Consider the following 12417-nt stretch of genomic DNA (forward strand, 5'->3'; position numbering starts at 1 on the left):
GTGTTCTCCATTCTTGTGCCCTAATTTTATAACTTTGAACATTTTATCTCAGTACTGATTATGTTATAAAATTTTCCACTAAATTGACCGCACAATATTTCTTGAATTTAACCGAAACAAAAGTAAACTTTACTGCAGTGTTGACGTTAACCATCACCAATTGGTTACTGTGATGGAGTTAACGTAATATAAATGGTTTCTCCTTGAAAAGATTAAACTATATATATATATGTATATATACATATATATATATATACATATATATATATGTATATATATTTAAACGTTGTCAAAATTATATCTTCAGATGGTACTCTGAGAAAATTTGAATTATTCCTGTGCAAGAAATCAACTAGTCACCTTTGTTTGGAAGTTTGGAATTTAAAAAAAGAGATAACTTTCTGTCATTTACAGAGATAGAGAGAATAATATGATGTTTTTCCTGTAAGTATTTACTCTATCTTTAGCAATTATTGACTCATGGCCAATCTTGTCTCATACTGACAAAGTACAATTTTCAAAAAGATAACATGACTCTCCTCCTAATGTAAATGAGACATGTCGAAGATTAACTGACTCATTAATGAGATAACCAACTAGCACGTACGTTTATTTCCAAGAGTATTGAAAAGACTATGTATATACAGGACTCAACTAAACTGGACTAATTTCACTAAAACTGGGGCCAGCCTGTGGTGTAGTGAAGGCAGCTAGATGTCATATGGCTAAGCCCATGATTCGAGTCCTAGATCTGGCACCCACTGGGTGTGTGTGCTCGCATGATCAAAAGCCATGAAGGAAGGAGAAATGGGGGAAGAAGGGATTCGGCATGTTCATTCCACATAGGGAGTGTGTTCTCTCTCTCTGCTCTCCCTCTCTCTGGAAAGTGTATGTGCTCTCTAGCAAAATTTTTTTAAAAAATCACAAAAAACAGTAACTTTTTGTTTGGGAGTGATTGTATGTGCACTTGCTGGAGAGACAGAAAGAGACAGAGAGAGAAAGTGAGAAATTACTCCCCAGGGGCAATGGCCATGCCACAATTCCTTCTCCATTTTCCTCTCAGGATCTTGACACATGCATATGTGCCCAGGCAGGAATTTTAAGCCACTAGTCCATGACTTGAACCTCAGTCGTGGGAGTCCAGCGACATAACCATTACACCATTGGCTAGTTCCAAAACCGTAACTTTTGATGAGATAAAAATGATTTACATTTCTGTAGGACAATTTATTTGCTATCAGACAAGAATGAGTTACACTGTTTTTTGTTTTCTACCAGTTAATTGCTACCCTTACTGAATTGTAAAATGAAGATAGAGTAAATTAGATGAAAATTTATACCTTCAGAGAATTTAATAACTTATACATCGATTTTTAATAATTCTCAGCATGACATTAAAATGAAATCTAGTGAATCAGTCTTTCTTTTCCTTATTTCCAAGTTTCAGATTTTTTTTCTTAACAAGTTATACTCATCATTTCTCCTAACCTCTGCCCCCAAAGTTTAATTGTTTTAAAGCAAATCCTATGGCCAGCTGGTGGCGTGGTACTTAGGGTGCTGGACTCCCATGTGTTCGACTGTGGTTTGAGTCCCAGAGATGGAGTCTTGCTTTCTTACTTTCTCTCTATATATCTCTCTCTGGTCATCTTAAATATATAAATAAATAAACAATAAATAAAAACTTAAATAAATAATTATATAAAAGAAAGCAAATTCGAGACAAGCAGTTGGCGTAATGGCTATGTCGCCGGACTCTCATGTAGTCAACCGGGATTCGAGTCCCAAACACGGTGGCTTAAACTCACACCGGGCGCGTGTGCGTGCGTGCCCAAGATCCTGAGAGGAAAAGAAAGAGAGGGATTGCAACGTGGTCATCCCCTCTGGGGGGTGATTTCTCATTTTCTTTCTGTCGCTCTGACGAATGCATGCACCCTATTGAAAAAATCTCTCTCTCTCTTTAAAAAAAAAAAAAACAAATTCCAGAGTTAATATCACTCACCTGTAAATATTTTTAGTATATTTATTTATTATTCTAATAGTTATAAAAATACTGCCTTTAAGGAAAAGACATTATGAAGAAGAAATGTCCTTTTCAGTTAAAGGAATCCTTTTGGTTTTCTTGGTAAAGACTGGCTTTCTGGTGTTCAGCTGGTGTACCTCACTGATCTCTGCAAATCGCCAGGCACTGCCATTGCCCATAAGTGAAACGGAGTTTAATGTGTGCTGGAACAATATAGTCATTGGAGTAACATGAATTAAGCAGCTCGGGAAGGTGATGCCATTGGACACTTGTTTCTCTTTTCTTGTCTGTGGTATAACAGCCTAAATAAAATTTGATCTGCTTTCAGGAGAAACCCCATGGGTGAAAGAAGACTGTGGCACAGCCCCACAATCTCAGTGTCCAGATGGGTAAGAATGCGTGATATGGGGATTTGTACCTTCCTCTTCCAGTGGGCACACAGGAGGGCAGCTGAGAGGCAGGGGAATTTCCTCCACTCTAATAGCTTTTCAAAACAGAACAAGGAAACGATTAGATTTCTTGTGGCTTCTGCGTCCTAATGGACTTCTGTTAACTTTGTTATTTACAAAGCTCTTTTATATTAATTCACTATATTCATGTCTTACAACAGTGACTTCAAAAAATGGTTGGTGTGTTAAATAACTAACACTCTCACAGTACTGCAGCCAGTTCTGGAATTTAGATTGAAGTTATTTCTGCTAGAACTCTTTTTTGTTGTTGCTGAGAGGTTTTTGCCTGAGGGTGAATGTGCTTGCTGGAGAGAGAGAGACAGACAGACATAGTAAAAGGGAAAGTGAGAAATCATCCCCTGGAAGGAATGGCCATGCAGTAATACTTTCTCTTCCATTCTCCTCCTGGCATCTTGGGCATGCACGCACACACACATGTGTGATTTACGTCACCAGGTCTGGGACTTGAACTGTAGTTGGCCATGTGGGAGTCCAGTGACGTAACCACTATGCTGTCTTCTGATCCTACAACTTTTTTCTATTAACATCCTGCTTCCAGGGGAAGAGTTTTGTCTCTAGGTACTCTCACAATGAGAGGAGGACCTTGGAGATAGATGAGAAGGGCTGAGCGAGGTGGGCACAGGTGATAAATATGTGTACTAACACCCCCGGCCCATCCTCCTGTGCATCTTCTCCATACATTTGTAATGGCTGCTCCTTGCACTGTGCCGAGGCCTGGAACTACATCCCATTTTACCTCTAAGCCAAGGTGGACTCCCCTTTCCTCCAGCTGCCCTTCCATCGCACTTCTCTGGGTCAAGTAGTAGGAAGATGATGGTGAAGAGGAAGAAAGAGAAAGGAATACCTGACTTTAGAAAGGAAAAGTGGAAAAGAAATGTAAAGATATATGTGATTCAACGTAATATAAAAAAAAGATTATTATAATAAATACAATTAAATTTAAAAACAAAGAAAGAAAGGCCTGGTGTAAGCATGTTTAAATAACACTACTTCATTTAAAAATTAGCATGGGTGAATTGTCTGTTTTTGTATCAGGCCACCCTGGTTTGCCCCAATCTGCAAATCACGCTGCCCTCTCCAGCAGCTTTTGGGTAGAAGAGCAAAGGATTTACAATTAATAGTGATTTGAGTTTGAGTCCTAGTTAGCCTGTAGGACTGCACTAGTCACTTCTCTGAACGTCATCTATAAAATTGGAATAATAATAATGACATCAGGTTCAGACTGCATGAGAATTAATGATCTAAAATAAGATCATACGTTATAAAACAGTAGGGTGATTTTAGTTCTAGCCCATGGCATATAGCAGGTACTCAATTGTTAATATCTTTTTAGTGGTAATTTTCTCTTGTTACTTGTTTTATTAGATGGAAGCTGATACTTGAACCTATCAAGGTATTGCCCAGGACCAAATAGTCTAAAGACAGATGGCCTTTTCTCAGGGTCCAAATTACACTGACAATTCATCTCTGACTAAAGCACCTTAATAACAACAGCTAACTTTTATCTCGCACTTATCTTTACCAACATGGTCTCTACACAGTAGTCATTTTATATCTCATTCCATATAAAACATCCTTTGAGGTAGGTCCTATTATCTCCCTTCCCATTTTTTTCTTTCTCTTTCTCTTTCTTTTTTGTTTTTGTTTTTCTTTTTTTCTTCTTTCTGTTTTTCTTTCTCCTTTTGTTTGTCAGAGGGTGTGGAGGTTGGGTATATTTGCTGGAGAGAAACAGAGAGAGGAAGAAGAAGAAAGCATTCCTTCAAAAGGGTGTGGTCATATTGCAATCCCTTCACTTCTCCCTTCTTTTGGGATTTTGAACATGCACACACCTGGTGTGTTATTCAAGCCACTGGGGTTGCGATTTTAACCATGTAGTCAGGCATGTAAGATCTGGCTCCTTTAACCACTAGGCCATGGTTCAGGCCTGTCATCCTCATTTTTAAATAAGAGAATGTAGGTACAAAGTTGTGAAATAACCTGCCCAAGGTCACCCAGCTTGTGAGAGCTGGCGGCAGAAAGCAAAGCCAGGCTCATAGGCCCAGAGTCTCTTGGCATGAATGCTCCCTCAGGTCAGAGGTGAGCCTGTGACACTGTGCAACTGACCAGAGAGAGTGAAAGGAATGGAATAATGGGAAGGTTTGTTTATGGCCCCATAAATTGGAAGAGAGACAAGAGGTGAGCAGGAAGCTTCTTACCGAGGACTTTGTGAAGAACCTCAGCAAACCAAGAAGATGGAGCCTAACTATTAGTTAGAATGATCTCCCCCAGATTGGTGAGTCGCTTGTCCACCCAAGGACTGAAGCAGTATGACACAGAGATTATAGCAACCTTGAAGGAAGACAGCACCAGAAAGGAAGCTGGCAAAGTAAGGGGTGGTGGCAGTAAATGGCACAACCACCATCTCATACCATCCATGTGTTCCATTTCCCCCAGTGGAGTCGTCTGCACCTATCCTCTCTATCCCTGGGCAGGAGGGCTAACAATCACCTTTGCTTCTCTTAGCTCTGATGTGGACACCCGATTCTCACCTAGGAGTCTAATTACCACAGATTAGCCAGAGAAAAGTGTACCCATTTTCTTAGTTTTACATGGACATGGAGATCTCCACAAGCGTGTGAAGTCAAAGAAGTGGCCAAAGCAGGCTCATTTACACTTTTAGACAAAGAATGATGCATTTGTGAAGAAATGACAAGAAGGACAAATCTTCTAGACTAGGATAATAAGGTCTAGGAAAATTACTAAGAGATAAATGGGGGCATATTAAACTAATAGAAGATAAGGTTTTACTTATTCAGGTTTATTGTAGCCTCAATCACTAGTTTTCTGGTGACACAGGCTATTTCGCACCTTGGATTGGAAGGATACCCCTCACAGAGGAATCTTTATGGCTTGCTATAAGGAGAGGACTGATCAAATGACCTTCTGCAGTGAAAAGTCCTTAGGTGATTTTAGCTTGAAATAATCAATATGCTGGTTCAGCTATTTCGGAACCAAGGACAAAGGACAAATAACTACAAACCAGGAAGCATGGAGAGAAAAAAACAGAAAATACATAGCAATATCACAATAGCTATAGATTCCTGATTTAGAATTTCACGTAAGTGGAATTATTCCATATGTTCTCTTCGGTCTGACTTTTTTGACTTAACCCAATATTTATGAGGTTCATTATTACATAGGCTGACTCTGTACTGTGGTGGTTGAGCACTGTGCATTGGGAGTTGGACTCCATATGGCTGATCATGGTTTGAATCTGGATAAGTAATGAAGCACATTGGGTTGAAGTATGTGCATGCCTGTAATCCTGAGGGGATGGAGAAATGGAGGGAAAAGAATTATAGCATGAGCATGCCCCACTGTGGGGTATCTCCTCTCTCTCTCTCTCTCCCTCTCCCTGTCTTTCTTCCTGGCAGGTGCACAGGCCCTCTGCCAATACAAAAATAATGCAATTGCAATGTATTATCTGTCTTACATGGGCTTTTGCACAAACTATTTTCCCTGATTAAACTTGACTCTCATTTACTTTTGTATTATTTCTGTTTGTTCTTTAGGGCTTGGGTCACATCACACACCCTGAAGAGCCTGCTCTTATCTTACAAAGATTGAAAAGATTGAGTCTGACATCCTTCATTGTACTTGACTATCACCCTCTACTCAAATATAGCCTTTTACCACTTCTGTTTACTTCTCAATTTCTTCCCTTAGTTAAGGAATGCAGCTCCTTTATACTTTCATTCTCAGCACCTAGCACCATGTCTAACTCACATATTTATTAAATGAATTACCAATAAATTCATATTCTAGGACACCAAATGGCTTGCTCTCTAGATTTTTCTGTTTCCTTTACAATGCAGAACTAAATAGCTACCCTGATCTTTCTTTCTACCTTTATTCAAATTCATTTTTAAAATGGATTTTTAAAAATTTTTAGCTGGCATCAGCATTCAGAATTATTGTTTTAATTATTCTGTGTAATTTGTTGGATATTTAAAGATTTATTCTTATCAAACTTCCTGGAAAAGTATATTTTTGTCCAAAAATTTGGATGTAAAACTATTTGAGCACTGACTTGAAAATAATTTCTTTTGCTTATTCACATGCATGTACTATTATATTTGAAATTTAAAACAAAGTTACTGTGTTCATAAGTGCTATTCGTAACAGCTTCAATTTGGAAGTAGTCAAATTCTCAGGTGACAATAGAATTAATAAATTGTAGCTTATTCATTCACCCTAATACTAGGAAGCTATCAGAATGAATAATCTATCATGTAACAATATGAATGAATCTTTTTTTTTTGGAGAGATTTTTCGCTATAGGGCACGTGCGCTCGCCAGACAGACAGAGAGAGACAGAGACAGAAAGCGAGAAATCACCCCCCAGGGGGGATGGTCACACTGCAATCCCTTCTCCCCCATTCTCCTCTCGGAATCTTGGGCATGCATGCACACATGCCTGGCGTGAGTTTTAAGCCACCGGGTCTGGGACGCAAACAGCGGTCAACTACGTGGTAGTCCAGTGACATAGCCATTACGCTAACTGCTGGTTCCCACAATATGAATGAATCTTAATCTTAGTGTCAAATAAAAGGATTTTGACACAGAATGCATATTACATAGTTCTATTTGCATATAAATGTATTTACAAAAATGGAAAAAACTAATGCATGTTGCTAAAAATCGATACACTTATTACCCTTGATGTGTGTGTGCTTTATAGAGTTCAGTTAGTAGAAGAGGGTAGAAGGGTGGTTTCTGAGGTTCTCATATTTCTTGAGTTGGGTGATGGCTACAATATTGAGTTTGGTTAAAAGTTATCAAAGAATATATATACATATATATATATATACATATATATATTTAAAGAGTTATTTATCTAATTTTATTTATTATTATTATTTAATTTGACCAGAGAGAGACAGAGAGTGAGAAGGAAAGTGAGAAAGCAAGCTGCCAGGTCTGGGACTCGAACCACAGTTGGTCATGTGGGAGTCCCACATGGCCTAACCACTATGCCACCTGCCAGCCCCAAAGGATATATTTTTGAAGTGTGTATATGTATAATAAGAGCAAAATTTTAAAAGTATTAAAAAAAAAAACACCAAAAAACCTCACTGAATTAAAAAAGAAGTCTTTGGTTATAACCCAAAAGTATTCTACTATTTTAACTTAAATACTGGTCCTGAGCTATTGAGTGAAAAATAAAGAACAAAAAGCCAAAAAATATAGAACCTTATAATACTAAAACATCTTATGAACTATGTAGTTTCCAAATTCAAAATCAAAGTTATATCCAAAAGATGGTAGAATTTAATAATCATTAATTAATTAATTCAGAACTATTTCTTACTATACTTTCTATGCGTCTTCTAATTTAGAGAATTATAAGTAGCACATAAAAGTGTATATTTTTAACAATCAAAACAATGGATACTTTTTTTGTTTTCCATTTTCAGGTTTGACCTGCCACCAGTTATCTTGTTTTCCATGGATGGCTTTAGAGCTGAATATTTGGACACATGGAGTTCCTTACTACCCAATATTGATAAACTGAGTAAGTCTTCTACAGCTAGTGGCACACAAATGATGAAGATACATCGTTAAGTCCATCTCTAGATGATGCAACTTTCTGACCTTTCACCTTACTGATCTTTCTTAACCCAAGTCCTCTCTAGATCCTTAAAACTTTTCTATGACCTCTATCCTCAGTAGGGAGAGTATTCATATTTGCTCTTCTACCATTGCTCAGTAACATGCTCATCTTTTTTTTTTTTTTTTATTTTGATTTGTTTTTGAACTATGTAGTTTCCAAATTCAAAATCAAAGTTATATCCAAAAGATGGTAGAATTTAATAATCATTAATTAATTAATTCAGAACTATTTCTTACTATACTTTCTATGCGTCTTCTAATTTAGAGAATTATAAGTAGCACATAAAAGTGTATATTTTTAACAATCAAAACAATGGATACTTTTTTTGTTTTCCATTTTCAGGTTTGACCTGCCACCAGTTATCTTGTTTTCCATGGATGGCTTTAGAGCTGAATATTTGGACACATGGAGTTCCTTACTACCCAATATTGATAAACTGAGTAAGTCTTCTACAGCTAGTGGCACACAAATGATGAAGATACATCGTTAAGTCCATCTCTAGATGATGCAACTTTCTGACCTTTCACCTTACTGATCTTTCTTAACCCAAGTCCTCTCTAGATCCTTAAAACTTTTCTATGACCTCTATCCTCAGTAGGGAGAGTATTCATATTTGCTCTTCTACCATTGCTCAGTAACATGCTCATCTTTTTTTTTTTTTTTTTGATTTTGATTTGTTTTGTATTTGCATATAACTTTTGTTCTATGGAAATGTGTTCACGATATTGTTTCAGACATGGTGTTTGTCAGAACAAGGATCTGAGTCTTAGCAAGGTAGTCCTGAAGGAGCACAGGTAGATGGGATAGATCCAGCATCTATCTACAGTCTGCTAGGTGAAAAGTCCAGGATCTATTTCCAGTCCTGGCATCAAACTGCCAGGAGAGCTTGGACAGTATTACCGTACTTTTTGGTGATCCAATTTTATTTGTAAAATAATTACTTTCTACCAGATAGGATTATGGGGGAATGTACCCATCGCGTTCATTGGATGGTTTTTAATTTTTTTAATAAGGTTTTTGTTATAGGGCCCATGTGCTCGCCAGAGAAAGAGAGACAATGAGAAGGAAGGTGAGAAATCACCTTCAGAGGGGAATGGCCATGCCAACATCCCTTCTATTCCATTCTCCTCGTGGGATTTTGGGCATACACTCACACATTCCCAGAGTGATTTTCAAGTCACCAGGACTCAAACTGCAGTCAACCATGTGGGAGTCTAGCGCCTTAAATACTACACCACCTGCTGCTCCCTTAAGTTATTATTTTAATTGCCGTTTTTGATTGTTACCTTTATTATGATGTAATTCTGTGCTGAGCCACTTGGCCTTCACTCAGTTTGACAAATGTGATATACAGAGAAGTTGAGTACCCAAGGATTCTGAGCTAAGTGGCAGAACAGACTTAGAGGGCTAACTTCAGGGTCAAACTCCTTTCTATTGTCCTGCCATTCCTTTCTTATGTCTTCTTTCTCCCTCTTTTATCTCAAAAGTTCTCAAAGTTTATGACAGTTTTAGTGGCTTTTCATGTTTATTTTTCTCCAAAGGTTTAAAAAATAGCTGTTGGGTCCTGGTTAAGTTGATTGATTTTATGGCCTCAGATTCCTCATTTGTAAAACTAGAAGACAAGATCAAATGTTTTCCACTGTTTATTCAGTTAGAATATGCCATGATGGTGAAAAAAAAAAAATTAAAGTGCTTCTCCCTACAATACATGGTATATTATCTCTTCAGTTTCTACTCATTTCAAAGATCTTCAGCAAAGAAATGGACCTCTCAAATCTAAGACTTGTCAATTACTGCTGCATTTCTTTGGCCTGGAAAGTTAATTAACATTTCTTGATTTCTTTTCCTTATCTGAATTAAGCCTCATAATCAGGATATCAAGTTGTGTTCCCCAAAGGAAATTTAACTAGCCAGGCTAAACTGAACAAATTTCTTTTGAAGTAAAAGCATTTGATTTGCTTATTCCGTTGGAAATTGGAAACATCAATGAACTGTGTGGCCTTTAGACACTTTCTGCTTACTTAGTCATATAGATGATATCGCAGTCCTCAAATGTGTTTGAAGATTTTACTACCTATGTCTACCAAGCAAAGGGTGCCTGCTAGTTTCTAGAAGGCCCGAATAAAGATAGATGTGATGAAATGGGATTAAGATTAGTGTAGTCTTGAGATGAGATATGTGACAGCTATCTCCATAGTTAAAGTTCAGGGTCCCATTTCTAGTGTCTGGACAAGCTGCTTGAGTTCGGCTATTACCGTTGCGTAAACTGAGCATGAACTAATGCCACAGAGCAGTGAGTCATCCTGGTGATTACTAAATGCATGTGGATGTAGCTCTCAGAATCACTCTCTAGTGAGGTGAGGACATTGTCCTGTCTTAGCGTGGGTGGCCAGGGCCAACATTGGTGAGATAGAACTGGCTTGGCTTAAATTAGAGAACAGACTTCCTAGGAAGCTAGATAGAGAAACTGAAGATAAAACAAAGACCAGAAGTAGCAAGCAGAGAGCAAAAATCCAGCAACATATGTAGAATTTTGGAGCTCAGCGTTAGCACGGCTGACATTCATGAGCAGCAGAACTCTTAAATTCTCCTTAGCAGATGCCATTTGCTGCTGCCTTTTATATTATATATAATTATTTTATTTTTTGATAAGTATACTTAATGGGAGACCTACTCTTTCAAAAGATTTAAATAATCAATAGAGAATTGTTCTCTATAGGTATGATGCTGTATAGTAGATCTCTAGAAACTATTCATCTTGTATGACAGAAATTTTATAACCATTGATTAACAATTTCAAACTCCCCTCCCACACACAGCCAGCCCATGGTAACCATTCTATTGTCTATGCATGTGATTTTGACTATTTTAGGCACCTTATATCAGTAGATTTATGCCATATTGGTGACTGCCTTATTTTATGTAGTATAATGTCTTGAAGGTTCATCTGTGTTGTTGCATATTATAGGATTCACGTATTTTTTAAAAAGGCTGAATTAAAACTATACTTAAATTTCCAATTTGTAAAATCCATTCCTCTGTCTGTAGACATTGAGGAACCTCCCATATCTTGGCTGTTGTGAATAATGCTGCAATGATATGGGAGTGCTAATACCTCTTTAAAATTCTGTTCTTAATCCTTTTGGATAACACACCCAGAAGCAGGCTTGTTGGATTATAATCACTTTTATTTATTTATTTATTGGAGAGGTTTTCGCTATAGGGCGTGTGCACTCGCCAGACAGACAGAGACATAGAGACAGAAAGCAAGAAATCACCCCCCAGGGGGGATGATCACGCTGCAATCCCTTCTCCTCCGTTCTCGGGATCTTGGGCACGCACGCACACGTGCCTGGCGTGTTTAAACCACCAGGTCTGACATGCGAACCGCGGTCGACTACGTGGGAGTCCAGCGACATAGCCATTACGCTAACTGCTGGTCCCAGAATTCTTTATCTTGGGATCAGCAGGTGGTGTAGTAGTTAAGGCACTGGACTCTCACATAGCCAACCATGGTTCAATTGCTAATCTGGGTGGCTTAAAACTCACACCAGATGGACGTGCATGTATGCCCAAAATCCCTATGGGAGAATGGAAGAGAAGGAATTGCAATGTGGCCATTCCCCAGAGGGTGATTTCTTGCTTTTTTTCTCTCTGTTTCTGTCTCTTCAGTGAGCACGTGCCCTATGGCAAAAATCTCTCTAAAAATAAGAACAAAATAACAATAGCAAAAAACAAAAACAAAACAAAACAAAAACCCATACCCACAAGGATTCCTAGTATTTTGTATATTTGCATATTCCCTTGTTTATTTTCATTTACTTTCTACATTAGTGTCTTCATCATCTCTCTGCCTTTGTGGAGTGGCCTTATATGGGTGAAAACCACACTAATGAGCCTAGTCAGGAAATCTGGAGGCCCCTCCAACCTCCTTCTTTTGTTCCAAGGGGCCCCCAGATGTCTAAAGTATGCTGGTGGCCATCAGTCCTCTGAGATAAGTGAAACTGGAGCCAGTTCCTTGGGCAGTCTCCAGAGAAGTTGGGTCATTAGATGCTCTATCCCACTTTCTGTTTCTCTCCCCGAGGATAAGTTGGGCCCTGGGTTTTTGTGCCTATTTTCTCTGTGCTGAGCCAGGGGTAGGGGATAGGGTGACTGACAAGCTAGATCTTTGTTCTTGTTGGTCCCAAGGTGACAAGAGCATATTAGTGCTCCAAGACAGGCAAGACAGAAGCCAGTCCTTAGGCAGTACCTGGAACAGGTGGGGGCATCCGACA

The 12417-nt window shown here is 38.4% G+C and overlaps 1 protein-coding gene across 2 annotated transcripts in view; it reads left to right on the top strand.

Moving 5' to 3' along the window:
* Nucleotides 1-12417, top strand: part of ENPP3 (ectonucleotide pyrophosphatase/phosphodiesterase 3) — a 100075-nt gene that overhangs the window by 17605 nt on the left and 70053 nt on the right. The window contains exons 5-6 of one of the 2 annotated variants that reach the window (XM_006144301.3): nucleotides 2349-2409; nucleotides 7947-8044. In XM_006144301.3, coding sequence (XP_006144363.1) covers nucleotides 2349-2409; nucleotides 7947-8044 — 159 coding nt within the window. Of the gene's footprint in view, nucleotides 1-2348; nucleotides 2410-7946; nucleotides 8045-8490; nucleotides 8584-12417 lie in introns of those variants that run through there. The other variant, XM_027770234.1, reaches the window with a different exon arrangement.

This window comes from Tupaia chinensis, unplaced genomic scaffold (assembly GCF_000334495.1).
Source record: "Tupaia chinensis unplaced genomic scaffold, TupChi_1.0 Scaffold000117_2, whole genome shotgun sequence".
Taxonomy (NCBI): Eukaryota; Metazoa; Chordata; class Mammalia; order Scandentia; family Tupaiidae; genus Tupaia; species Tupaia belangeri.